Source organism: Brachyistius frenatus, unplaced genomic scaffold (assembly GCF_029030835.1).
Source record: "Brachyistius frenatus isolate BFR_SWC_R1_liver_20210118 unplaced genomic scaffold, ASM2903083v1 Contig_70, whole genome shotgun sequence".
Taxonomy (NCBI): domain Eukaryota; kingdom Metazoa; phylum Chordata; class Actinopteri; family Embiotocidae; genus Brachyistius; species Brachyistius frenatus.
This window is the reverse complement of record NW_027210669.1, coordinates 922,501-949,998: the sequence shown is the minus strand read 5'-3', so window position 1 is coordinate 949,998 and position 27,498 is coordinate 922,501. Positions and strand designations below refer to the sequence as shown.

Here is a 27,498-nt window from a genome sequence, read left to right as displayed (position 1 = left end):
GTTCAAAGAGAATGTTTTTCTATGAGGGAACGTCTCACAGTGAGTTACTTGAGGCATTGTTTAGCTGTGGTGGTCCCCCCACAGCTAGAAAATGACTGCACACAGTAGGAAAAAATGTAAATACAATGAAAATCCATCATCTGACCTGACTGACCTCACTCCACAACCAAAAAAAAAAAATTAAAAAAAAAAAGATTGACAGCGCTGCAGTTACAGCACAACTGTAGATATATCAAATGAAACGGCGTCTTAGGAGCCGTACACAGTCTTATTAAGCGCATGCCAATACAGGAAAAATTATTTTCATAAAACAGTTTTTTTAAACTCTATAACAGGCTAAAAACCCAGAGCTTTCAGTTTGGATCAACTCGAGCACAAATCATAGAAAACAATACTTTTACAGCCAAATCTACAAACCTGCCATGTGACTGCTTTCATATTTTCCTTTATAAAATTTTAGGGGTTCTGGAAACTCATAGTAACATAAAATCTGATTCATAAAAAGTTTATTTTTTTAAGTTGACAGGTCAACGGAAAACTGGATCAGGGTTCAAATGTATTGAACTTGGAGAGGAACGCTTCAGTGGCACGTCTGGATGGTTCCTTTTGCGACATGTAGCAACACTGCTATGAGATGTTCGTGACAGCCCTCCTCTATGAAAAAAAACTAACGGCTCAACCGGAGCAGAAGGAGTCCGACGCTTGTCACATACAACAAACGTCTCGTGGATCTGTAGTGAAACACCGAAAAGGAAGCGCTGAGCTGAGGTGGCTCCGTAGCACCGAGAACGCTTACACAAGATTCAAAAAGCCTCCCAAGCATCAATACTCGTTTCCAGGATATTGATATTCATTGATATTCAAATGGGCCGTCTGGCCTTTAACACCTGACATAATCACATCAGGTGAAGAGAGTGCGTAGACCGAACCCCCAGACAAGGAAATCAGATTATGAATTGTCATAGCAGCTGGTCGATAGCTCATATTGTGGGTTATATGGACACTCATACAAATCAAAACATTTTAATCTGGCGCCAGGTAAAGTTTGATTACAGGCGTAGATGGAAAGGGAGGCTGTGCTCCATTGGATTATGATGAAAGCATATTAACTTTCCTTCTGAACCATGAGACAGAAAACATGTACATTAAGAAGAGAAAGGGAGACGGCAAAGGTTGAACAAAAGAAAGGAAGTCAACCCTTACCTGTTCCCTCCTTGGTTCCATTTTGATGTGTCCGCAGCTCCTCTGATTTGTAGAAGTCGATGCTGGCGTACGTGTTGAGGCTCGAGCTGTTGTTGTTGCCGACTGCTGCGCCCACTCCCCCGACCACGGATCCGGCACCGAGCCCAGAGAAGAGGCGAGATGGGGCCTGGCTCCCCGAAGCTCCATCCAGGCCCAGATGGGGGCTCTCTTTGTTGGCCAAGTCCAAGTCTATGTAGTTAAGGCCTTGCTCTGTGGACGAAGTCTGAGTGTTCGTGGGAAGCGACGGCTGTCCAGGGAGGGGGAACTGACTGGGGGAGTCAGTCACAGCACCATTCCCCCACAGCATGCTCTCAAAGCCCAGCCGGCGGGCCACGGCTTGGGTGTGTTCTGGAAAGAGGGAGGCAGTGGAAGAAGAAGTACAGGTAGAGGTGGGGAGGGAGGGCGCGGCAATGAAGGTTTCTGAGCAGTGCCGTCTGCGTCCTTGGGGGTCGGCCCGAATAACTTTGGCCCCCTGGTCTGGGTTAGGCCCTGATTTGGCGAGGGGGAAGTCTAGGCCCCGTGACAGCACTGGAACAGGAGGATCAGTCCTGGTGGGAGATGGGACTTTGGGGGAGACACTGGGTGATTGCCGAGGGACAGTATTGTTATTCAAGCCGAAAACCATCTCTGTGTAGTCTCCGCAGGTTGTAGGGGACTCGGACTCGCTCACTGATGGAACGCTTTCTCTGCTTTTCCGTAGCGGAGCCTCAGCAACTTCAGCCCCCTCTTCACGAGGGCCAGCAGTAGCCTCGTTACAGGCTTTAGGGGCATGAGCAAGGGATGGAGGCGTGGGAGGCGTGGGAGGCGTGAGGAAAGAGGGGAAAACTAGTGGGGTGAGGGAGAAGGGTGAGGGGGACGGAGAAGGACCCAGGTCCATGTTGACATACTCAGAGGCCGCTGGGGGAGAGATGGGGGCAGAGGGGCTACGGGAGAGCGGTATAAAGTTCCCTAAGCAAGAAGTTGGCCTGTGTTGAGGATGCTGGCTGCTGGAGCCATGAGGCAGTGATAAGCCATGCCGAAGACCCCTTCCGCGCCCTCCCCCAGCCCCAGGCAGGTTGCACTTCTCCCCCTTGAACTCTATGCTTACATACTCCCCTGGGCTCTTAGGTTCTGGGGGCAGAGGGTTCTCACGGACCCTGGGAAGGGTGTTAGCCTTGGACACATCAACAAACAGGCTCACCGGTCTGCTTCTAGTATGGCTGCCCTGCTTGGACAACCCGCCAGAGCCCCATCTCTGCTGGAGCTTACTGGCATCTTTGGACTGAGCTCCCCCAGTCGTGTTACTCAATGCCTGAGAAGTCCGGTCCTCGCTCTCTCCGAGGCTCTCGCTGCTGGCTGAGCTGGAGGAGTATGAGGAAGAGGAGAGTGACAGGTGGCGTCCGACCACCGAATTGCCTGCTGCCTGTGTCTCCTGACGCCCCCCTAAGGTTCTACCTCCACCCATTCCCCTACTACTACTTCCATTGGGCCGTCTGCCCCGTCCGGGCCCGTCGTCAAAGTGTCCGGCAGAGGGGTTATGTTTGTATGACCGGGGAAGGGAATAGTAAGAATACACCATCTTGGGGGCTTGTTGTTGTGAACTGGTCTCCAAATGGCAGGTGTACTCAGGAGGTGGAGGGCTGCCATTTACAGAGCGAGCGCTAATTGGAGACATGTTCATGTAGTCGCTGCCTGCCCTGCTGTCCGCGCTGCCACTGCCCACCCAAGCCCCTCCGGAAAGGCCTCCACGCTGGTCAGGGGAGCAGCTGCTGTTGGGGGACATTATCATATAGCCATCAGAAGCTGGCGGAGGTCGGATCTGCTGTGGAGGAGACACGCTGTTGTTCGGAGTCATGGCCATGTAATCGTCAGCAGGTTTGGAATCTAAGTCGGGGACGGAGACGGCCAAGGACTGAGACAGGGATACTGGAGGCTGAGTGACTCCAGGCAGCATTGACATGTAGCCATTGTCCACACCTATATCGACACCACCACTTGCTGCACCACCCCCTTCAGTTTTGAACTCCCCTGCCACGTCCAAGTAACCTCCTCCTCCTCCTCCTCCTCCTCCTCCTCCTCCTCCTCCTCTACCTGCTGACCCAGCACCCATGCTAGATTCCCTCTGCGTAGAAGAGCAGGTGGAAGTAAAAGACTCTCGGCTGGTGCTCCTCGACATGATGGCATAATCGGCCGAGTCTTCGTCCGCCGGCTCCTCAGCTCTGCGCTGACGTGGGGCCAGCCTTTCCAAGGCCATAGGAGGTAGGGAGGCCCGCTTGCTCAGCAGCCGACGCTCAGCTTCACATTCACGGCTGGAGGAGCGGCGCAGCACTCTCCTGGTCTGGGGTTGAGCACCACAGGCCGGTGTTCCTGGTGCAGGCAGGGAGCTGGACGCCGAACTCCCCTGATTACTGTTGCCGCCGCTGCCACCACGTTGTCCCATGAGGATGTAGTTGGCGCTATCCTCGCCAATGGACTGACTGTCGGCGCTACCAACAGAGCTTCCGGGGAAGCCCGGGGACGGGAGGAGCGTGTGCTCCCCAGGACTAGAACCATACTCGTCTGAGGAGCCGTAGTCACTGGGTGAGCCTGAGACAGACGCACGATGAGAGGGGACACGACTGTAGGCACCAGACCCCTGACCAGCACCAGTAGAGGATGTTACGCCTCCAAACTCGGAGCCATGCCCAGAGCTAGATGAGAGACTTGGGGCTGGGGATGGTGCCGGGGTGGAGATGGAGCGCATCAACCCGAGAGGAGTTTTAGCAGTCGTGGTTGGGGCTGAACGGGCGGACTTTGTTCTGAGGATTGGGGTGGTGGAGCAAGAGCCGTTGGTGGAAGGGCTAGAGTTCACGCCATGGAGCGGTGTCGTCCCCGCCATCCCGTCCTCCCCTTTCCCGCCATCACTGGCAGTGCGAGACCTCGGGAAGCTATGTCGCGGGGTGGGAGAAGCGTTGGCACTGGTGACCGCCGCTCCGTTGTTAACCCCTCCGGGAGGCTCGGTTCGCGGCCGGCGGGTGAAGCCGACCTGACTGGGGGGAGGGTTTGCGTGATGGCGGCGTGAGGGAACACTGATGGGGTTGGAAGCAGTAGCGCCTCCTCCAGGACCGGAGTTTGACTGAGACTTGCTGCGTTGACGGAACTCCTCGCTCAGTGCCTTCATGGCCTCTAGCAGAGTCTCATGCATGTTCTGGGCCACCACAGAATCCTCCACCTACGGGACGTGACACGAAAGCCTTTTCAAATAATCAACTCAAACCATAATTGCAGCAGAGAGTGAGTGAGAAATTTAACCGAATACTTTTTGGTCACCTAAATTCCAAGTTGATGTCAAAAGAATTTTCTTCATTTACGGCTGCCTTCAGGGATTACTTTAAAAGCATTTCCAAAACCTGAGACCATAATGTAGGGTCACATGAACCTTAACTTTGCCATTTCTTGCACTCTGTTGATTACTGGCTCTTCACGTACATAGGGAGGATTGCAGGGTGAAAGAAACTGTCAACATAAATGAAACTACAGATTACAGGCTCACCTGCATCCAGAACTCGCCCGGGCCTGTCACGGCGGAGCGTCCCACCTCGACAAAAAAGAAGTTTTCCGAATGGCCGCAGCGTCTCACGTTCATCAGCTGCAGCACCACAGCAGCAGCATCGGAGTTAAGCTTCACGAAGTTGACCGTCTTGTCAGTCAGGCAAAGGCGGTAGATGCCAACCAAGTTCTTCGCCTGACCCAGGCCTTTGGGCCACACCTTCACCTGCCACACCTCTTTGAATGCAGGTCCAGGATTTGGCACTCCATAATCCCCCGCAGCCCCGCTTTCAGTGGGATTCTTACCTTCAGAGACAAAACAGAGACAGAAGGAGGTTGAAGGAGGAGTTTATGACTGGATGGAGAAAAGGAAAAAAAAGCGCTAATTAAAGTGTTGTGGAGAAAGATTAATGAAGAACACGGTTTCTTAAACTGCTGCAACAAAGTACTGACATGACCTTCATGCACCTGAGAACAAAGGAAACACCAGGTGAAACCACCACTATTTACCTGCGAATGAAAGGAAAGGAGCCTTTATTGTGCAAGATGTGCTGATATGAGCTTTTCATTACATTTTAGACCGGATCTGAGTTCAAGCCTAGCATGCACCAGCTTGTGAGACTGGCTCCGTCTACCGACAGGCTCCAATACACCTGGGGTCTCACTCGTCAGCAGCAGGACAGAACAACCCACACACACACACACACACACACACACACACACACACACACACACACACACACACACACACACACACACACACACACACACACACACACACACACACACACACACACACACGCCAGCAGTGTGGAAAAACTGTTGACAAGTGAAGCGCAGCTTGCAGAATGATGACGAGTAAAGAAAAACAACAGTTGTGGCAAAACTTCAGTGTACCAACTCGGAAAATGCTTGACAAGTGAATCTTCTCCAAAAACCAAACAAATACCAACTGATGGCAAAGAAACCTGAGGGCACACACACACACTTGAAAAGCTCCAAGAGCCATTTTCTGACAATAAACTGGCTTTGTAAACTCATAAATCGCAGTGTCTTTAAGCAGCAGTACAGGCAGTCCATTCACCCTTTGTGTTAAGTGTTTTGTACTCGAGAGGGGAGAATGGTCTTGGGGAGATTTGATCCTGGGCTAGTCGGGGCCAAACAAAGGCAGGGGACTTATTTAACCACTTCATATTTGCCTGCCTGTTTGGTGTTTTAAGTTGCCGCATTGTTCACAGATCTGAAGCAGGAAATGTGCCTGTTGTCCCAGGAAAGTGCCTCGCTGTGAAACTCATTGTCAGCAGCTGGGGACACTGGCTGTGAATATATATCATATTTACCTTGAAGCTCATTCACTTCAACCCACAAAGGACTTCACATCTGTTTACTAAAATGGATCCTTCTGAAAAACATTGTGACTCAAGTTTAGGGTGGATTGTTAACCTCTAATAGTGGAACCACCCAAAAAGAAAGTTCCTTAAACATTCATCTCATGTACCACATTACCTGTTTTCTCACTGTCATATTGCCAGGTTGGATTTGTCTGAGCACGATGACTATCTCGAACACCAAAATAAACCAGCTTCAGGACAAGACTGAGGAGACGAACCTCTACAAGGAGGCTTTGCCCGCTCCTTTCATGGGAACAGGATGTTCTTTGTGCATTAATGCTGAACTTGAGCACCTGCTTTATGAGCCAACCACATGTGGCTTATTGAAATATTGATAGGACAAGTGATTTTTTTGTTTTTACACCTAACTGGGTTAAAAGTCATAGTCACACAACGGTTGTGTGGCATTCTACTCCGAGTTAAGATTTTGGCCCAATCGGGTTAATCAGCCGAATGTACATGCAAATGTACGCTGGTGTGTGCATGCTTCCTTCTCCCGTGCCCCTACTGCAGATCCTACAATGACAACCATATGTAGACAAGAAGCCTCAACGTGCACAGCGAACGCCATATTAACTGAGCTTCCGTTAGGACAAACGTTTCCCCAGATCATCATCGCAAAAAATATATATATTTTTTTGTAATATTTTTAACTTGTGATTGCATAAGAGGGAGAAGTATGAAGTGACCCGCTGGGTCTTCTTCCAGTTTGTGCCCCCACCCCAAAAAAACCCAAAAAAAACATTGGATGACCGCATCGCAACTTGAAAGAAACCAAGAATAGATGTTTTGTTGGAAGCCAGTGAGGCTGCGGCTTAGCGGCTCTGTGTGGCGGCACTCCCCCCCCTACATTAGATGACTCACTCAAGGCCATGCATGGCTGTTTCATGTGCTGCTTTCTGCTCTGTGTGCGAGGACCTCGGTGCAACAAGCCCTTGTTTGCTTCCTCGATTTAGATTTACAACAGGAAGAGATGGTTTTGTGACTTTTCAGCGGGGACCACGGGAATGAGGGACTGCAGGAGATCGCATAGAGATATCAGAGAGCTATTAAGTAAAGGGAAAAGGGCTTTTTAAAAGAATCTGTAAGGAGGAAAAAAAACACAGGGTTTATTTAAGGGTTTCTTGGGTTAAAAACGTCTAATTACAGGCTTACCTTATTCTAGAATAGATTTTTTTTTTTTTTGGGCACATTCCTTCTCGAGATCGAGTAAGATTGCAGTCAAGCGTTTTCCTCAAAGGGTATCTTTTCCTGTTCGAGAGCCCATTTAATGTGTCTTGAGGAGGGCACAAGTGTGCTGTTTGTTTTGAGTACAGTTCAGCCTTAAACCTCAGCTGCGCGCACACACACACACACACACACACACACACACACACACACACACACACACACACACACACACACACACACACACACACACTTGAGCTCAGGGCCACTCTGGCTATGCACACTCTTCGATGGTGCTCAAAAGCAATGAAAACCTTTCAGAGGTTTAGCTCAGATCCAGCAGAGATGCAGGCTGATTTACGCCTATCAAACATCGCAGACCTTTGCTCATGGTTACAGAAAGCTGGGCTTGATCCCACACAGAGCCGTGTGAATTATAGATTGCCCCTTGGCTTTCCCCTGGGGGGGGGGGGGGGGTCTTTCACGGTAGTGTGGCGCTCAGCGGAAATGGCCTTACTTTTATTTCATTTTTTTCCACGCCCACTTTTCATACAAAGGTTATCAGGCCGTCTGCTTCTGTGCAGCGCGGCACCACCCCTACACAAAATAATGAACCCTCTGAAAAACATGCACACGGAATGGCCCTCAGCCAGAGATAAAGCTGAGGGCCGAGACCGGATGCACATTAAAGCAAAATACACCTGGAGGTAATGAAGCATCTGCTTGCTGGTTGAATAAGGGCCGTGCGTGCAGAGAAACGCCGACCTTGATTACACCCTTGAAGGAGCGTGTGTTCGGGGTCAAACGGGTTCACGCGAGGTGATGGGATTTATTTGAGCGTCGTATTTCCCTTTTTAGCAGCCTGTAAACAAGTTACACTGGTTTATTCACGCGCCACTTCTTTTACGTCGCTTTCTGCCGTGACCACACGTGAAACCTGCAGTGTGGCTCGAGAACCTACTCGGGCAACACTGGCGTCTATTCACGGGGATTTATTTGCTGTGCTTGCGCTGCCTCCCCTCCAGATCATAGACCGTACATAAAGAGGCCACAATCTAACCCAATTTTCTCAACTGTGATTTTAAATAGAAGTTGAGTTAGTGGCACTGAGGCGGGGGGCGGGGGGGGGGGCAGCGTCTCCTTTTTTATTGCCTCCGAGGGAACAGGGAGATGGGTGGGAGAGCTTTGGGGGTATAAGGGGTGCTGTGTTTACCCTCGAGGCGGCCAGATGCCTGCTGGGACATTGACAGCTCCTCTCTGGGAGTGACAGGCTGATTATTGTTATGGTTATCACACAAATCATAAGGAAGTAGGTCTTGGGCCCGGTGCCACCGGGAACAATTCAATTGAAGAGTTTTGGATTTGAAATTTAAAAGCTCTTTTTTTTTGGGGGTCGAGTGTCTCCACCGTCTTTGCTACCTTTAAGTTACAATCAAGCAACAACCTTTAGGTAATAAGTTTCTATGAAAAACTGTTTGGATTTGCTGAAAAGGAAAGTTAGATGATTCAAATTTATAGTAGGACTCCTTCTTAGTTAACTAATGCAGCCTGTAAATCAGGGAAAACTACTCTGGCGATGAAGCGGCTGCCTCTCGCTGGGTTTCTGTTTCAAATTTCTGACCTCATTGGCCTAACACGCCGTGCTGCGCCATAACGCCGCAAAACACTGCACAGAAACTTCTGAGGGATAAACCCCCACAATTTCTACCCTCCATCTCAGCTACTGTGCATCCAAATACCCCCCACCCACCCCCACATGCCCTGCCAGCTTACCAGTGCAGATAGACAGGAGACAGCTGTGCACTTTTTTATCCTCGCACACACTTTTTTTTGAGGGAAGCGAGCCACCCAGCGATGAAAACAGTTGGGTCTAATCTCAGGCTGCCATGTGAACCCGTTTCCCTCTTCTTCAACTCCTCCACTTCCTCGCCCTTCATCCATCTCCAACTGTCGGTAATCCCCCCCTCCTCTATCTGGGCCCACACTCGGGGACACAATGCTTCCCCAACGCCAGCATCTGCCTCAGGTTAATTCCACATGTGGTTTTTGTTAGCCAGATACAAAAACATAGAAAACACACACACACACACACACACACACACACACACACACACACACACACACACACACACACACACACACACACACACACACACATAAGTACATGAAATTATCGGTGACGCATCGGCGGTTTGCCGTCCCCTGACGAGACACGCAAAAGAAGCAGTGTGAGAGTCAGCCGAACAACCAACTAAACTGGCATCCATGTTGGACGTTCCCGGTTGGTCTGGCATGGAGTCCCTGAACATTTTGTCCCAGTAAGACTCTTTGGAGAAGAGTTGACAGTGTAATATGAACAATACGATGCTCTACTATTACAGTCCAACGCCAGTTTTGGGGCCCGACTAATTTTATCGGTTGTTATATTGGCCAATCACAGATCGGTATCGGCGTGTACGATGCCCGATTTGAAAACTTTTTGTTTCTGCACAGCATCACGTCGAAAAATATTCTTCGGGTGTTTCAGAGATGGAAGACAACATTTATTTCATTTAAAGGCTTGTTTCCAAATAATTTCACAACTATCTGTGATGGTTCCTTTAACATGTTCTATGTGTTTAAATTCACTTCTCATCTTTTAAACTAAAACTGTCAACTGTGAAGACGATTTTTTTTTTTTTACATTTGCCGTCTAGTTCTGGAGAGGCGGTTTTCATCTATAGACTGGTGCATCTTACCCTGCATGGCCCAGAGGAACAGCACTGCACTTAATGAGGAAATCCTTTCACTAATTTCTACCCATGTTTCTAATGCATTCACAGTAAGGCTGACAAACATCAACTCATGAACTCCCTGACCTCGACTACAGCAGTAATGGGCTCGTATCAGCCGACAGGGATCAATACAGCCCACTATAAAACGTTACTACGCATTTAAAGCCCCCCCCCCCTCCTCCGGCGGCTCCATCATGCTCAACATATTGGCACTCATTGACGAAGTGGATTATCTTGCCTCCGGCCGGGCTTTGCTGCCGATCAAATTGGAGCACTTAATTGACGGGCTGCTCTAGCGCTGGGCCGCCCCCGATGCACAGCAGCAGCAGCAGCAGACGTGCAGCAGCAGACATGCAGCAGCAGACATGCAGCAGCAGAGCGCTCGGGGACCCCTTTCTGACTCCATAATGTTTGACTGTAACTGATGCAACGAACTGCTGCATCATGACAAGCCGGAGCTGGCCAGCCTGTGTTAAATGAAATTACAGGGTGTTAATGTGCACGAGCTATTTATGCGGAGGAAATACCCCGTGGCAGCGTCAGCCTGCATCGAGGCTCAAACTCAGATCTGGTTTGGCTCCACTCCAGCAGACAAAAAAAAAACCTGTAGAAAAGACGGACCAGAAAAAGGTTCAACCCGTCTCTGCCTTCGTTAGCAGTCAGCCTCCACTTTGCCACCGGCGGCTTGACCCTCGAGACAATAATTACTGCCTAATGAGAGAGATGAGCAGTGCTTAAACACGGCTTAACATTCAATCGGCCGGCTCAGCGAACCAACCAGCGAGATCAAGATCTCACGGGTGAGAGCAGCCAAACGACGCTGCAGGACGGAAACGCTCGCAGTCCGAGAGAGAGAGAGAGATCTTCTGGTCCAAACTCGGAGGACGGGTCACTCAAACCCACGGTTTCACCGAGAAACACCGGCTGTCGCTCCGCTTAACGAACTCCCATCAGCTGCATTTGTTTTGTGGCACTTCTAAGTGTCAGAAATTACACAACGATAATCCAGCGGCCTAATCAAGAGCAGGTTTAGAGGGAAAAACCAGTCTGCGGATCAGCATGAATAACCACATCATTTATTTGGAAACAGATGTTGCTCTTCAGCGTTTAATATGTAATATTTTCAGAGCGTTGAAAAACAGAAAACTAAATTTCCACGGAGATTCACTGATTTGCGGTGATGTCAGCAAACCTCAGAAGATCACAACTTTGAACCATCTAAATCGTGCGAAGGCGCCTTTTTGTAAGAGAAACTAGAGATTGTTTTCATTATTGTTTAATGTGAATCGAATCATAGTTGATTCATTTTGCCCTGAAAATCTCCACACAAAAAAAAAAAACAGTGCAAGAATTGTTATCGTGATTTCCCAGAGCCCGAGGTGACATCTTCAAATGTCAAACATACTGTCCAACACACAAAGATCAGTGGATTATTACATATGACAGATAGAAGCAGTGAATCCGTTTTGTTTGTGTTGGAGAACCAGGGTGCCATCGAAGCCACAGTTCGGGTCGTTCTCGAACATCGCGGTGGAACTTGGTGTTGACAGTCTGATCCTGTGGGATCGATGCACGTCGCGGTGCGACGGGAACAGGTCGGGCCTTTCTGAGCGCTCATACGTGACGCCGCTGGGAAGCCCAATTAAAACTCAAACACAATTCCAACTAACGACTGTCTCCGCTATCGTTTCATCAGTTTGGATAACTGGCTCATCGTGGAGTCAGAAAGTAGAGAATCAAAGCCGGTCACAGCTTCCCAGAGCACAAAGTGATGTCTGTCCAATTGCATGTTTTCATAATCAGCGCGCCGAATCCAGTTACGATCACAGAAAACCAAAACAAAAGAGACAATCTTCACATTCGACAGGCTGGAACCAGATACTGTTTTTACTTGATAAATAACCCAAACAATAAAGTGTTCATCCAAAAAAGGCTGTTGACGAATTATCTTCTCACTCAACGAACCGTTTCAGCACGAAACCTGCGACGCCGCTGTCCGTTTCCATCTGCTTCGCTCTCCGTGTGTTTGTGAGCGATGTGGGTGTGTTTGTTCCAGATAGGGTTTCTTGTCTTTTACAAACTTGGACTTTATCTTATTCTTTTATTGAGGTCAGCAACCACTGAGGTGTTGTCTGAGCTGCTGTGGGGAATGGGTGAAGGTGGAGGTGGAGGGGGGAACGTTTAATTGGCACGCGACGACCGCTGCGCCCTGCACCTCCCCCCGCGCCTCCGCCCGTTTTTGCCGAGGTTAGACCTTTACACACTCGACTGATTCCTGATAGTTGAGCCGATAGCTGCCCTCGAGCCCGATAAAGTACTCGCTGCCCGAAACGGTCTTCCTGGATTCAGCTGAATAAATAAGCGAGATCCTGCCCTGCACGGCGGCTGGCTCGTGTTTAATTACCACCGGCTCCAGGGGGTGGCGGCGGGATGCTGGACGCTGTTCTGGGCTGCCGTAGGTGAATTTCCCAGGTCGGCGCGGAGGAGCCGGCGCCATTTGACTCATTTATCAAGTGTGCATGTTCGCCATCCTGCAACGGTACGCTCCACGCAACCAACTATTACCGACTTAAACTGGAAACCGCCAGCTGAGGTGCACCGCTCAGCACTTCACCCCCTCCACATAGCAACTGACAGAGCTTTTAATGCCGGTATCAAATAGAGGGACTGACCCTCTGGAAACTATGCGAGCCACACCAGAGCGGCATCGCTCGGGGCTCTGCGCGACCTGTTCGCCGTCTGCAGGCCCGGGAATTCTCCCGTCTGCCCGCTGGGAACAAGTGGGAGAGCGATACTTCACCGCACTGACAGCAGAGGAGTGTCAGACGAGGCGGGAGGTTCGGGAGGGATTCCATCGGCAGACGGGACACCGGAGACCTGAAACCGCCGCGTGAGCCGCGCATACCGGAGGAGGCTTATTACAGGCAGGAATCCTTGTGAGCAACATGTGTGTGTTTAAGCTATTTTCACACTTGCAGGTTTAGGCAGCAAGTGACCGTGAAACTGCAAACTCCCCCTGCCCGTCCCGGCTCACACACACTCTCCCTCCGCATCATGCATGTGTGTGTGTGTGTGTGTGTGTGTGTGTGTGTGTGTGTGTGTGTGTGTGTGTGTGGCCTCGTTTTTTTTTTTATACCAACAGAAACTGTGTACGAGCTGCAGCGACATACCACAAGAAAAAGGCCTGCCACCGTGCGAGTTCACACAGCAGCCCGCCGCAGCCCTTTGTCATCGTCGGCGAGGGTGATTTACGCGATGAAACCCAACACTTGTAGCGACAAAGGACGGAGACGAGAGGACGGAGACGAGAGGACGGAGACGAGAGGCCGTCGAAGCCGTCCGGGTTTCCTCGGCACGCTCACCTGCTGAGCTGCAGGTCGCTCAAAGCAGTGGATATCCGTGTCCTTCGTGCACACGAGCACTTAGCAACCGTGGACCGGACTATTTGCACTTTTTGGAGTCTTTTTTTTTTGGGGGGGGGGCGGTTGAGAAGAAAGTCAGTTTCTCAGAATTCCCACCACCCCCTTTTCCGTTTAGGCTCTCGTCTCCACTCCGCCATCTGTCTCTTCACTTTCCCGTCTCGCGGAAACTCGTCAAATACTTGGGAGGAGTGGGCTTGTATGCGCACAACAGCCACAACGTTGACACCATTCCCAAATCTGCTGGGTTCCAATTTATGCACCTTGTTGGCATCCTGCAACTTTTTTTTTTTTTTTTTTAAGAGATTAAAACCTCCCGCTTGCTTTCTGTCTTCACGGTTTTGTACGCGAAAACTGGGACATTAAATCCATCAGGGTTGTCCTAATTGCCTCTCCTCCCGTGCACACTTCAGCCGACTTATGTAAGCGAGCAGCAGGTCATGTGTGAGACGCACCTTGAACCGATATCTCCTTTGGCCCGGGATTGCGTCACGTGTCCCTTGTGGCCCCGTCTGGTCTCTCGCAGCGAGGTGTAGGGGAGGGAGGAAGGCCAAACAGGTGATTTGGAGCTGCTGTGCTCACCACTATTGCTCCGACAGCTGTGTTTACACAGCGGCAGATAGACACCCTTTGAGAAAGATCTGCACGGGGCAGGACACCGAGACATCACACAAATCGACTGCAACAGGGGGGACGGGGAGGGACGGGGAGGGACGGGGGGCTTGACGGGAAGCTGCTCAACTCATTACTCCTCAAACAGGAAATAAATATTCCTATTTAATGAGTGACAGCTAAACTCTCCCGACTTGTTTGTGCGCCTCTTCTGGGATCAATGCTTGATGGAATATTGCAGTGTCAGCAGAAAGTCAACGTAAACAAGGAGGCAGGGTGTGTTTGAGCAGTTGATTTGGGATAGACAAGCAAAGCTTGCACGCAGTTGAGGCCCAAACAGATAAAAAAAAAAGATAAAGAAAAAAAAAAAAAAAAGTAGGAACCAACATCTAACCTGACACCAGTGTGATAAGACCTGGTGGGGAGGATAAGACCTCCACGGAGCCGCTTCGAGGCGCAAACTCCAGTGAAGGAGTCGTTTGCAAACAGCTCCAAACTGGCTTAAAAGTGTAACAATGAGACGCACACAGCTTTAAATACAAATGCGGTGGCAGGGCTCCCATGATAGAGTTAGAAAGTGTGTATACTTGGCTTTGGTCGAGCTGGTGTTTTAATAATCCATGCATCAAAACACTGGAGTGAAACATGTCCAGATCTGCAGTGCGCTTCTTCTTCTTCTGCTGCTGCTGCTGCTCTGCAGGCGTTTGCCACGTTTCTCCTCACTCAGAGCCTCATACACTCCTCACTGCTTGTGTGTATTGTGTTTTGTGTGTGTGTGCGTGCGTGCGTGCGTGTGAGTGAGTGAGTGAGTGACTTTTCTTGCTTACTTTTGCACTGCAGGTCCACCATGGCCTGGTACCACTCGTCCTGGTCCTCCTCGTTCTCCGCGGCGATGGCGAAGCTCTCGGCCCGGGTGTACAGCACGATCATGTGCTTGTTCTTGGAGTCGGCCCGCTTGTTGATGTTGAAGCAGGTCTCCAGCGCCACGACTTTCTTCGGGATGGGGGCCTTGCCGCGGAATTTCTTCTCGCTCTCGTAGTACTCCAGGCGGGCCGGACCGCTCTCCGAGGCGGCGCGGAGCACGAAGTACCGCCGGTGCATGGACTTCTGCTTGCGGAGGTAGCCGCTCCGCCGCACGTCCTCGTTGCTGTGGTACTCGACCGCTTGGCTCTCCATGACGAACCAAAATATCACCACTAAAATAAACAAAACGCGACTTCTTTTATTTCTCTGGTAGTATTTCTGCAAGTTTCTTTTTGTGTGTTGGTTTTTTTTTTTTTTTTTTTTTTTAGCGAGCCGATTCAAACATCCCCCGGCTCCGCTCCCCTCCCTCCCTCCCACATCAACGCAGGCATGTGAGAGAAGAGGCAAGAGGTCGGTCCGGGTAGCTGTTACTAAAGAGTCCCGGAGGTTAAACCTAAAGCAGGGTTTGTTTTCTGGCTGCAGCCGGCGGTAGTTCCCTTCTCTTTTCGGCTTGTTGTATATATATATATATATATATATATATATAATTGTTTTGCTTCTTCAGCGGACGGAGCAGCGCAAGTTTTCCAGGCGCACGCGGACGAGCTCGTGCGGCGCAGCTCCCCCTCCTCTCCGCCACCACTATTACTACTACTGCTGCTGTTTCCAAGCGCTGTCTGCCCACTTTAATCCCATTTGCTGCACATCGCGGACTACGGAGCCCGTCCCGACGCACGCTATCTGTCCGTCTGTTTTTTTTTTTTCTCTCTCTCTCTCTCTCTCCCCCCCCCGCCGCCGCCGCCGCCCCTGCTCGGTTCGGCTCGGCTCGGCTCCGGTCTCGTAGCTGCGTTGCGGAGCGGAGCAGCTACCGTGGAGCAGGACTGTCACTCACCGCTGTACTAGTACTCTGGAACACGGTGCGTTCACGGACTCCACTCGAGCTCCGACAGCAGAGCTCCCGCCACACGTTAACAGCGCCTTCTTGTCAGATTATTGATAAATAGACCGAGTGGTTGTTTTTTTGTTGTTGTTGTTGTTTTTTTTAATGAATGAGAAATTGCAGCAGCCAAATAAAGAGATGATTAAAGACCAAAAACTGTCAAATAAAAACATAGATCACTGTATTTATTTTGTCTTTTAAATGTATACATGCAAAAACTGCAGTATGCTGTGAATGTACACACGTAAACACAGAAAAAGTTTCAAACTGGAAGAAAAATATGTTCCACTCATAACTTTGTAAATCATATTTTAATTAAGCGAACACGTGTTTTGTATATTAAAATTTGTTCACCTACATTAGATTAAACCAAACAGGATAAAGGACCCTCAGTTTATTGTAAAATAAACAAGCAGAAACATCCACTAATACAACATATACAGCTTTTTTTTTCTCTCCATCACTTGTAAGACCTCAGATGTCCACAGTTTAATAAAATCTCCCTTTTTTTCTGCACATACTGTATATTTTTGCACATTTAATGCATATGGTATATGATACTGCAATGTAAAGGATGCAGTCATTTCATTATGATTTGCTTGTGTCAGTTGTGCCGCAACAACACGTCCGAGGTACACTCACCCAACATCCCGTGTTTCCCACAGCACCTGAAGGCAGCATCACTTCGGGCCGTGTGTTGGGAGTATGATTTCAGTCTTGGCGTTTCCATGAGTCCATCCTGTTCTATTTATTGTAAAAAAAAAAAAATCCCCCTCTGCTTTGTGTTGAAATGTGAATATATTGACACATTTTTCACAGCAGTCTCCACATTGACCACAAGGAATTTATGTTTCCACAGAAAAGGGGATTAAAACTGCAGAGGGTCATATGAAAATGATGAAAATCAAGGGTCACGGTGACCTCATGCACATACATTCATACATGCAATCATTTTCATCCTGACTATTGATTCCTGATTGGTGGATGAGCAGCAGATTAAAGCTGCTCTAACTGGAGAGATTAGACACGTCTGCCTCTCAGACTGTCTGAACAGTGTCTCTTTTTTTTTTTTTTCTAAATTTGTCTTGACTGTCTGGCTGCGGAGTGAAACGTCCCTCATTACAGATAATCCAAACCCACTTGAAACAGATTATTAAACGGTGTATTAGGGATCTGGGATTCACCCTGAGTCTAACATCCCTGTAAATATTTCAAAAGTTTTGTAGTCATCCTGCCGGCTCTAAAGGGTTTCTATCTTTGTGCTGTATCCTTATGCAGTATGTATGTTGTTATGCAATATGCATCCAAAAGTAACCTTGCGCACGAGGTCAGAGAAAACTGAATACCAGGCGCCCCCTACTGCTCGAAAAAGTCACGGCAGCCTCTTTTTTTTATTTCTTATTTTTTAAAGGAGCTGCATTTCATTTTGGGGTTGGAGTTTTTGTTTTTGAGGGATTAATGTGGCACTTTTGATTAAATATAAATATAAACAACGAGGGAATAAACACAGAAAAAGAAAAAACTGAGACAAACTGATTTAAGAAGCAACAAACTGATTTTATGAACATGAATACTTGTTGTTACAAAGACGTTGTTACATGAATTTCTCCTCTTTTTTTTTTTTTTTTTTTTTTGGCAAAATAAAGGAAATAAACTTCGCCTCCATGTTAACCGAAAAAAAAAAGAAAAGAAAAGAACAACAACAAAACAGCGAGGAAACATTTTGGTCCGGTACATGAAGCGATGAACTTTTTATACACGCAAGTTATTCAGAAATTTGCTTTTACATTCAGTAGCATCTCCTTGTAGCCCTCTAAGCGCATGCAGCCTGAGAGTGGAAAAAGTAGATTATCCTCAAACGGAAACCCGACAGAAAACAGGGACGAATGCAAACATGTTCCACGCACACGCACACGCACACGCACACACACACACACACACACACACACACACACACACACACTACAAGAGACGAGCCCGTCTTATCTTTCGACGCTAATTCTCATGCATCAGGAGGCTGTTAAGGCTGTTAAAACCATCTGAAGGAGCTCGTGATGCAGTCTGGGGTCCCAACTGGCTTCTCCTTTGGACCACCGACACACTCTTAAAAGTTTTTAAAGCCAACGTTGACGTAGTTACTGTACTGATGGGCTGGGAGAGGTTGTTATTTTTGTTTAGTTTTTTTTTGTTGCACTTCTAAGCAGGAGATAAAAGCAAAAATAGCAGCAGCGACAAGTGTAGGTCATAAATATATATGTATATTTATATATATATTATCATATATATATATATGTGTGTGTGTGTGTGTGTGTGTGTGTGTGTGTGTGTGTGTGTGTGTGTGTGTGTGTGTGTGTGTGTGTGTGTGTGTTAAGTGTAAAAAAATCATAGAGGCGTCGTTTACTCGTGACTCCCACAGAGCCCTGAGGTGACGTCTACTGGCACACAAACACCTTTTTGACAGACGTCACGTGGTACAAACACGGCGGGCTGACACTCGCACACACAGACAAGAATTCCATAATAACATTCGCACAGTTTTTTGTTTTTTATATATAGATATATATATCTATATATATATATATATATCCTCCACAAACACGTAAACACAGACAGATAAGGGAGGGAGGGAGGAGGAGATTTCTGCATGGACGTCTAACCCTCCCTGACAGGGTGAAAATACTCCAGAGGCATTGAAATGGCAGCAACTCCTCAAGTTCACTTCTCCCTCGGAGCCCAGAGAGGGATGGTTGGGTGAAGTAAGGAGGGACCGGAGGGGGGGAGACGGGTGGGGGGGGGGATCAGATGAAAGGATTTCTGGACGTCCCCCGACTCGGGTAAACATTCCCCTGTGAGACGGGAGAGGCAGGGTGAGAAACGGCAACGAGGACGCACTCACTGCGCCTCCTTAAAGTTCACAGCACACAAGAATCTGAACAGAAATGCCAATCAGCGCCACTGAAGTGCCCTCGGTGCCACTTGTTTTTGCCCCGGCAGGGATCGGGCACTCACCGTAAACGGGTTCACCGACATCGGCCTGGGGACTTTGGACTGGGAGTCGGACGCGGGGAAGGAGGCAAAACCTGCACATACGCATCAAATGACATAATATGACACGATGAATAAAGTGGTGCGAGGGAAGCAGCAGCTGGCGTCCATTTGTATTCCTGCGCTGTTGAAATAATGACACATTTGCAGCTTGTCGGCGCGTCTCAGCTTCTCCGTGTTTCATCTGCAGCCGCAGCTTCGCTATCTGTCCTCATTTTTACCCCAAATATGGTGACAGATGTATAAGATCTGTTCTATTCTGGTCTTTTACTGTTCCGTTATTTGTCTTTTATCTTCTTTTCTTTTTTCTTTTTTTTTACACAGGAAGCTTGTTTAAAACCAGCGAGTCTTTTTCTACCACTTCCAGGTTTGTCAGTTTCAGTTTCTAAACATAGGAGCCAAACGTGAGACCACTGGTGTTTGAGTGAAGGTCGTCTCTGTTTCAGACCCTCCTCCTCCTCCTCTACATGTCCAGACCCAGATGTTCCCATCAGTCAAACTAACACCTCAGATGTTATTGTGTCTCTTTTACTGGTGACATGGTGGAGACGTGGATCTCCTACTATGTTGTGTGTTATATGTATTGTAGGTCTGTGAAGCTAATTGCTCCTCGGGGGACATTCAAGTTTCCTCTAGGATGAGGTAATAATGGCGTGTTGATGACCAGCAGTGGCAAGTCGTCACATTTGAGAAGCTAAAACAAACAAATCTGTCTTTTTTTTCTTTTTACGAAAGCTAAATGATAATTTTCTTTTTTTATATATATATATTTTTTGGATTGATTGGCTCGTCACTTCAGCTTTAATCTGAATTACTAAATCAAATCTGTGCAACATAATAAAGGTGTGTGATGTCACAACTTTAAGAGAAACAATGAAAAGCAAACGTATTTAATAAATGTAAAAATGTGTATTTGTGAAAGGTGTAGATTCTTGCTGTTCAATGATTTTGAAGCCCTCCACCCACCTCCGGCACAATATCATATGTGGGAGTCAGCAAGACAGATGACAAGTAGGAGATGAATCTCACCGTTGGCTTCCTGATTAGTGGCTGACTCATGAGGAAATGCATTCTGGGTGGCGGGAAGTGGGAAGGAGGCGGACGGAGGAAAGGTGGGCGAGGTGACAAACGCGCCGGAGTCACCTGGAGGAGAGAAACCAGATCATCATAATATGATAAATATAATAAAAACTGTTGTTATCAAATGAAAAGTCAAAGACGGAGAGCTGATTTTCTTGTAAAACTCTAAGTTCATATAATAAAGCAGAACAAACCCACAATGTTCATTTCATTAAGATAGAGTACAGATATCACATGACATTACAGATATTATACAGTATTCCTGAATGCAGTAGATGTACTTCCTGTTTTTATTCCTTTTTTTCTAACATTTGGAGGAAGTCTTAAATTCTTTTAAAAAACCTTTTTGTCAGACTAATTCATCGTTTTCTTCCTACTGTTTCTATTTTTATTCAACATTATTACAGCTTCCTTACTTCTGTGCATATAAGCTCTTCCTGTTTTTTAAAAAACAATTTTTACCATAAATATAGTTATTAAAATGACATATTTTCTTCCTTAAACCTCAAATCAGTCCGTAGACATCAAACCTTTCTGTTTTTTCGTGTTTTTCTCCCGTCTCCCTGGAAACTGTCACAATAAGCAGAACCTTCAGACTCTATTATAAATAATCACCAAACACAGATTTCTACAAGTTTTTTTTTAAATGTTTTTCTCAAGTTACCCAAGTTGCCAGATCGTCTACAAAATAGGAGCTACACACAATTTCAACCCTTCTGTCACTGCAACCTGGCAACCGACAGTCCGGCGGGAGAAGCATGTGCAGCGACTCTGTGTGCAGGCCAGCAGGCCATTTCAAATCTGGATGGATTTGCAACCAAACTTGGCTGTTGTCAAAATGATAGGACGGAACAGCACTTCACCTAAAAACCCTAAATGCACTTGTAAACTGACGCAGAGTTGGGCTGAAGTAGTTTCCACTTGTACCTGCTCGTCACCAGGATTTTAATAAACAACAACAACACACTTACAGTCCTCTTTCTGGTCTTGCTCACTGCACTCATGTCGCTTCTATTAACCTTTACGCAAACATATTCAGTATTTTTTGGACACTATTTTAAATGTGTGAATAAAACTACTTTCATTAAAGCCTCACGTTGCCTCCAGGGGTCAAATAAAGTATTTTAAGAATGACGAGGAACGAGTTTCCACATTCAGAGTCTGGTTTATGTCCTCCTGCAACGTTTTCTACACAAACTCTGATAATGAAGTCATCATTTCCAGCCTTATCTTTTACAGAAAATGCTGCATTAAAACGCTTTCGGTAATGTTGCTGTAGGGTAGCGGCGTTTCAACATCTTGCAGGATGTATCTGGCGTTAAAATGCGCGAAAGAGCCCGGACGTGAGGACGTGAGGACGTGAGGACGTGAGGACGTGAGGACGTGAGGACGTGAGGACGTGAGGACGTGAGGACGTGAGGACGTGAGGACGTGAGGCTTACCTCCTGAGGCGTTGCTGAAGGGGTTACTGGGGGAGAGGGCAACGGGCTGCTGGGAAGCCGAGCTGGAGCTGAATGGGTTGGGGAAATCTGAGACACACAGGGAGAGAGCGACAGGGAGATAATTCACAGTGTGCGGGGTTAACAGGCTACATTCCTGCCTATTCAAACCAACACGGCTCTGAGTGTCGCAGATGCAGCCCTAATTAGGGGGTGTTGGACGGGCTTTAAAGATGAAGGAGCTGCATGTAAATACAGTGCGGGGATCAATGCAGTTCGTGCTCGCTACCTACTTGCAAAAGTTTGAGAGCTGGAGACGGTGTCGACACCGGGGGAGCTGGGGAGAAGAAGAAGAAAACACACAGGGGGGATCTATCAGGATACGACCTTTAAAGGGCTCCACATGCACGAGACTTAACAATCTGTTCTGTTAAATAAAATCAGATTTGACAGGGTTGTTTGTTTGTTTTTTTAATACCTGGCAGGAGTGGAGCTGGAGGAGAGCCTGCTGCCGAAGAGGGCGCTGTACTGCGGAGGACCACCAGGTGGAGCTGCACACAAACACACACACACACACACACACACACACACACACACACACACACCTTTTAAATGAGGCCCTAATTTAAGAGATCAAGTGTTGTTATCATCTGGAAAATGCGAGTAAAAGTCTCACAAGGAGTTCAGACTGTTGATCTTGGGTGCGTAAGTCGTCAGGGACAGAGGAATTACAAAACACCCTGAATAAAATACGGTCTGTGTGTTCAGCCTGATATGAATCAAAGTGAGCCCGGGCAGAAAATCAATAACCTCCTTTCCTCTGGCAGAGCGGGAGGTGGCCCTGATGAAGGTGGGCAAACAACACAGCTTCTTGTGGAAAAGCTCCAGGGCTCCTCACACGAGTCCTGTTGCATTAGAAGCGGGCCGGCTCGGTCATAACGACAAACACAGCTGATTTAAAAAAAAAAAAAAAAAAATGCATCAAGGGTCTCCTTTGAATCGGACTGAGCGGGATCGGGAGCAAACACAATGAGCATAATTCAGCCCAGGCTAAAAGCCGTGGCATTTGGAGTAAGGATGTTATGCAACCGAGCTGAGCCGGGCCGTGACAATCTGGATCACACGCACACTCCAAACTCCCCCTCTGCCTCTCCGGCTGTCTGTTTCACGGCGCTAGAAGAAGCACTCAGGTCCTTATTAGAGTCAAAGTACCACGACGACAGCGTACAAGTACTCCAAGTGAATGAGACATCAGACCTTCCTACACTGGAGGGTTAATAGCAGTTTGAACTGTTTTTATCCAGTGAGGTAGTTTAGTCCGGTGTTCCCCTCCTCCTACGACATCAGAAGATAAAACTGAGTTTATATAACAAAGTTTATTTTTGTTTAACATGTAGAAAGTAAGGGCCGTAGAAAGTGTTGATATTTTTTAGGAGAAAACTCAAATTTTAATAGAATTTTATTTATGTTATGTATTTATTGATTGATACATGAAATGTCACAAGCCTCACAAGTAAGGTTGAGAACAACTCTTTCACAAGGTGTTGTATTTTATATGTATTTCTTTAAACTCTTATTCTGAAAGGTAACTAAAGCTATCAAATAAATGTAGTGGACTATAAATGTAATGTTCCCCTTTGAATTAGAGTGCCACAGGAACGGAGCAGAAGTGAAAAAAAAAACACACAAAAAAACTACCTAAAGTAAAAGTACCTAAAATAAAGTACAATATTTAAAGAAATCCAGCGTCCCCATTTCTTACCTGCAGTCGGTGTTGTTTCCTGGAAGACGCTGTCCAGGTGCGACACAGCAGCGTACCTGTCCCGGGGGTTGGAGCCGCTGACCGGCGGTGTCGTCTGGCCGACGCCGGCAGGCTGCTGATGCTGATGATGCTGATGCTGCTGCGGCTGGGACAGAGACTGGGGCAGAGACTGCGGAGGCGGATGGTTCAGGCCTCCAAAGTCCACGCTGAGAGACTTGGGGAAGGCCCTGAAGGGGCCGCTGGCCCCGGAGGCCGACACTGTTCGACCTGAGAGCGAGAAAACAACACTGAGGACCCAATTCACATTCAAACTTTAAGAGATGTAACACCACAGTCATTTTCAGTAAATATGCCAAAAATTATATCTCAAAAGTGAGTCATAGTGAAGTCGAAAGAAACAACTTCACTCAAATTTCACTGGAAACAGCGTTCGACTAAACAATCTCACTTCAAGGTCCATTTAGTTCTGGAGCTTTTGATCGCATCATTCGATGACGCCAACGTGAACCAGAAGTCTTTAAAAAGTGCTCTGTACTCAATCATTCACAGACAACTGCTGAGGAAGATCATGTGAAGTGAGTGAAAGCTTCAATACAGCTACTGAATGGACCTTGAAGTGAGAAATTTTAATCATTTTTATTAATTCAAGCGCTTTAATCATGATAATTTCAGATGAATCCTTTCAGTAAGAGCTACAGAAATCATAGAAATGATCGTATTATTCATATGGGCATATATAACACAATAACTCTCCAGCAAGACCACATTAATACTTCATAATAATTTAATGCTGTGAGGTTTATGGACGGCAGGATTATCTCAGAATGTTCTATATCAAGAGAATTTACTGTAACCATTGTGAAGCATTAAAAATAAATAAATAAAAGAAACAAAAGGAGCAGCAGCAAGCCACAAAAAAAAAAAAAAAGTTCTTGGACAAGACTGGTAACAAAGGCAGGAAATTACACTGAACATGAAGCAATCACTGCATGAAGCAAGCAAACGTCGGCCACAGAGCATGCTAGCGCCGGCTACCCGTCCGGAGGGCCCGAGACGAAGATCCAAACGATCAGCTGAAGCGCCGGAGACGGAGACCAGACTCGACCCGGTGCAGATTATTCTGCTGATGTAAAGCATGCACGAGTTCGAGCTGCATGTTTCTGGGATGTGATCTACAGCGCTTGGAGACGGGGCCTGTCACCGCAAAAACATACCTGAACTTCCCAGAATACTTTGGGACGCTAACGTGCGCGGTGGGAGTACAGCTGCTGCGCCCTACATAGCTTTCAACGCCAACGCGGTGCCAAATATCCGCGGAGTTCCGCTGAAGGGAGCAGCAGCAGCAGCGGCCTATAAATAGCCTTACTTTAAACTTGTTCTTTCTCCTCTGGGGGGAAAAGGACAGTGTGTGTGTGTGTGTGTGTGTGTGTGTGTGTGTGTGTGTGTGTGTGTGTGTGTGTGTGTGTGTGTGTGTGTGTGTGTGTGTCTCCTTGACCCCTCCCAGCCTTCAGACGTGGGCTTTGAAGTGGGAGACCTGACTGATGAGGAATAATATTGACCCCAATCGCAGTATGTGACACCGGCCAAGGGACGGCTGCATGAAGACAGTTTCTCAAAACTGCTCGAAAAAAATAAAAAAATAAAAATGTAATTCAACATGCACGTGAGGGAGGGAGCGACCGGCACCGGCCTGCAACGTATCGAGCATCTATTATAGATGATAGGGCGTTGGAAGACCTTATCGATCTCAGCCATTCAGCACACACTCAGGAGCAGCGCCGTCTTACCTAAAGTGAAGTGGTTTTTGAAAGAGCTACTGGCTACGAGGTCGGAGGAAGAAGACAGTCAGAGGAGACAGGCAGAGACAGAAAAGAAAAAAGACAGGAGAAAGTGTCACTGACGTCATATTAAAACTGCCAGTAACCCAGTGTGGCAAGATGGTGAAAGGGAGGCATTTTTAACCAATAAAAAAAAAAATATATATATATATACACACCAACAAGCTACAAAACATGACTGCAATCTCAGTGCTTCTCTCTGAGTCCTTCCCAGAGCAATGCAGAGAGTCATCACTGAAAATATTCTAGGATCTGCACATGTTGGACAACAGGACGACGCCTTGCACCGCCAGAGGCCCACAGACCAGAACGGAGAAGGTTGTGGGAGATATTTTTCCACAACAAACCCTGTGCAACCACAACTATGTCCTCAGATCAAACTGGTTCTCAGTATTCACGAAGGACAGGCTGCTACAACTGAGGCATTTAACCAGTCGTGAAACAGCGTCTGAATATTGTCTGACTTTATTTTGACCATCTTAAAAACAGGCCACAAATACCCAGCTTCCTTTATTTATTTTTTTATAAAGGTACAATGTGTAGGATTTAGGGAGCTCAATCAGCAGTAAATCATATTTATAATTCTGTTTTGTTTTGTGTGACCTAAGGATCATTGTGTTTTCATTATCTCAGAATAAACACACCGCCATGTTTCTGCAGCCGCCTCGAAGAGGCTTTTCCTATTTTTCTTTCCTAATTTTGCCGAGTTTCATGCCACTAAGTCCTCCACACTGCTCCTTTTAAAGCAGAAGGGGAAAACAACGCAACCAGCAGGGGGCGCACCTGAGGGCCGCGGAAGGGCGGGGAAGGAGGGGGCGTGGCTCTGACCCCCCAGCGCTGACGACAGGGAGCCGGGCCGCTGTCTTTCTATCCCACACAGGGTGGGATCTGTATCGGGGAGATGAAAGAAAGAAAGACAGAAAAAAAAAAAAGAACAAAGTAATCAGACTCGCGCCATCGGCGGCCGCTTCCCGCTTTTCGATAAAGATCAACCTCCGACCTTTCAGCGTCGGGTCTCTGAAGCTTTGGGAGCGCGACGGCCGAGCGGTGAACGCGTCCGTCCGCATGTCGGCGGGCGAGATGGCGGGAGCTCGGTCCCACGACGGCAGCTGGGACTGAGACTGGAGGAGGGTGGGGAAAGAAGGAGATGGGGAGGAGAACGTGACACACAAGAGGCACATGAAGTGAGACTCTTTCATCCTTCCTCCATGATTCATGAGCAGCAGCTTTGATGTCGGGGCTACCCGGCCCTCCGTCCGTCCCCCTCGTCGGTCTCCCTCCGTCCGTCCCCCTCGTCGGTCTCCGTCCGCCTGCTGCAGCGCCGAAGTCAATTCAGGTCGTTTCTTCGCTTTCGTTTTGTTTTGTTTTTTTGTTTTTTGGGGCACTCTTTGAACAACTCTCACTTCCTCTTTTTCTACCACACCCAAACACTTTCTCTCCTGAATCCTCTTTCTCTCACTTTCACCCCCCCCCCTTTCCTCCCCTCCCCTCCCTCCCCCCATCCAGCCTCTCTCACCATCGGCCTCGCAGTTCTGGCGTTAGGCGGTAAATTGTGGGCGGGGCCCTGGCTCGCTAGAGGACCGTGTGAAGGGGGCACGGCCTGCACCCCCGGACTCCAAGGACCCTCCACGTCCCTCCGGTTCTTACTTTTGGAAAAATGCCTGAAAAAAAAAGACGCAAAAGGTCATAAAAGCATAAAAACTTGATTAGCTGTTGGTTGCGTCGAAATTTGCCTTCTTGTAACCTTTTCACCTCCGAAAACGACCAGTGCCTCATCAGAAGACGAATATGTGACAGTTCTTACAGTTATTTTAAGATTTCAAACACATTTATTTCACAAGGAAAAATGCCAGTCATGCCGGCAGCTGCGCGAAGTTGCACCGAGGCACCGTGAGCTAAATGCTAAGTGCTTTCCCGCAGTTTATATCACGGGATGTCACCGTGCAGGTGTCTGCGCACCATTTTAAGTTTGAGACAAATGTGACATTTTGGCCTGATGATGCAACATAAACAAGACAACAAAAAAGTAAATCGTACACTGGATATGTTTTGTTTTGTAGCACTTTCAAAAGATGTCTACTCGGATTCTGGGAACTATTAATCGGCAATTTTTCACAAAATGTATATTCCCACGAAGTCAATTTAAAGAAAAAATAAATCAATAAAGTAAATCAATATATCACTGAAATGAATTCAAATGATTTTCCCTCACATCGGAGTGTTTTCTGTCGGGTTACATCAGCATGTCACGTTAAAGCCGAGGCCAAATTCTCACCATTTTTTCTTCTCGTATTTATCCTGAAGGAACTCTTTGAACTT

At 47.6% G+C, this 27,498-nt stretch overlaps 2 protein-coding genes across 3 annotated transcripts in view; both read right to left on the bottom strand.

The window, feature by feature from the left end:
• LOC138626165 (insulin receptor substrate 1-B) overlaps nt 1–15,991 on the bottom strand; it is a 40,952-nt gene extending 24,961 nt beyond the window's left edge. Inside the window, exons 1-3 of the mRNA XM_069707638.1 lie at nt 14,940–15,991; nt 4,754–5,055; nt 1,204–4,432 (exon numbers count right to left, since the gene is read on the bottom strand). Coding sequence (XP_069563739.1) covers nt 1,204–4,432; nt 4,754–5,055; nt 14,940–15,288 — 3,880 coding nt within the window. The 5' untranslated portion in view covers nt 15,289–15,991. The remainder of the gene's footprint in view (nt 1–1,203; nt 4,433–4,753; nt 5,056–14,939) is intronic.
• A 1,560-nt stretch (nt 15,992–17,551) lies between these two features.
• The window catches only part of agfg2 (ArfGAP with FG repeats 2), a 13,320-nt gene continuing 3,373 nt past the window's right edge, over nt 17,552–27,498 (bottom strand). The window contains exons 3-14 of one of the 2 annotated variants that reach the window (XM_069707640.1): nt 27,455–27,498; nt 26,696–26,840; nt 26,180–26,300; nt 25,963–26,067; nt 25,129–25,161; nt 23,342–23,608; nt 22,058–22,130; nt 21,873–21,916; nt 21,583–21,669; nt 20,090–20,203; nt 19,025–19,095; nt 17,552–18,861 (exon numbers count right to left, since the gene is read on the bottom strand). The exon at nt 27,455–27,498 is cut by the window's right edge and continues 72 nt beyond it. In XM_069707640.1, the coding sequence (XP_069563741.1) occupies nt 18,814–18,861; nt 19,025–19,095; nt 20,090–20,203; nt 21,583–21,669; nt 21,873–21,916; nt 22,058–22,130; nt 23,342–23,608; nt 25,129–25,161; nt 25,963–26,067; nt 26,180–26,300; nt 26,696–26,840; nt 27,455–27,498 (1,152 nt within the window). In that variant the 3' untranslated portion in view covers nt 17,552–18,813. The remainder of the gene's footprint in view (nt 18,862–19,024; nt 19,096–20,089; nt 20,204–21,582; nt 21,670–21,872; nt 21,917–22,057; nt 22,131–23,341; nt 23,609–25,128; nt 25,162–25,962; nt 26,068–26,179; nt 26,301–26,695; nt 26,841–27,454) is intronic. The other variant, XM_069707641.1, reaches the window with a different exon arrangement.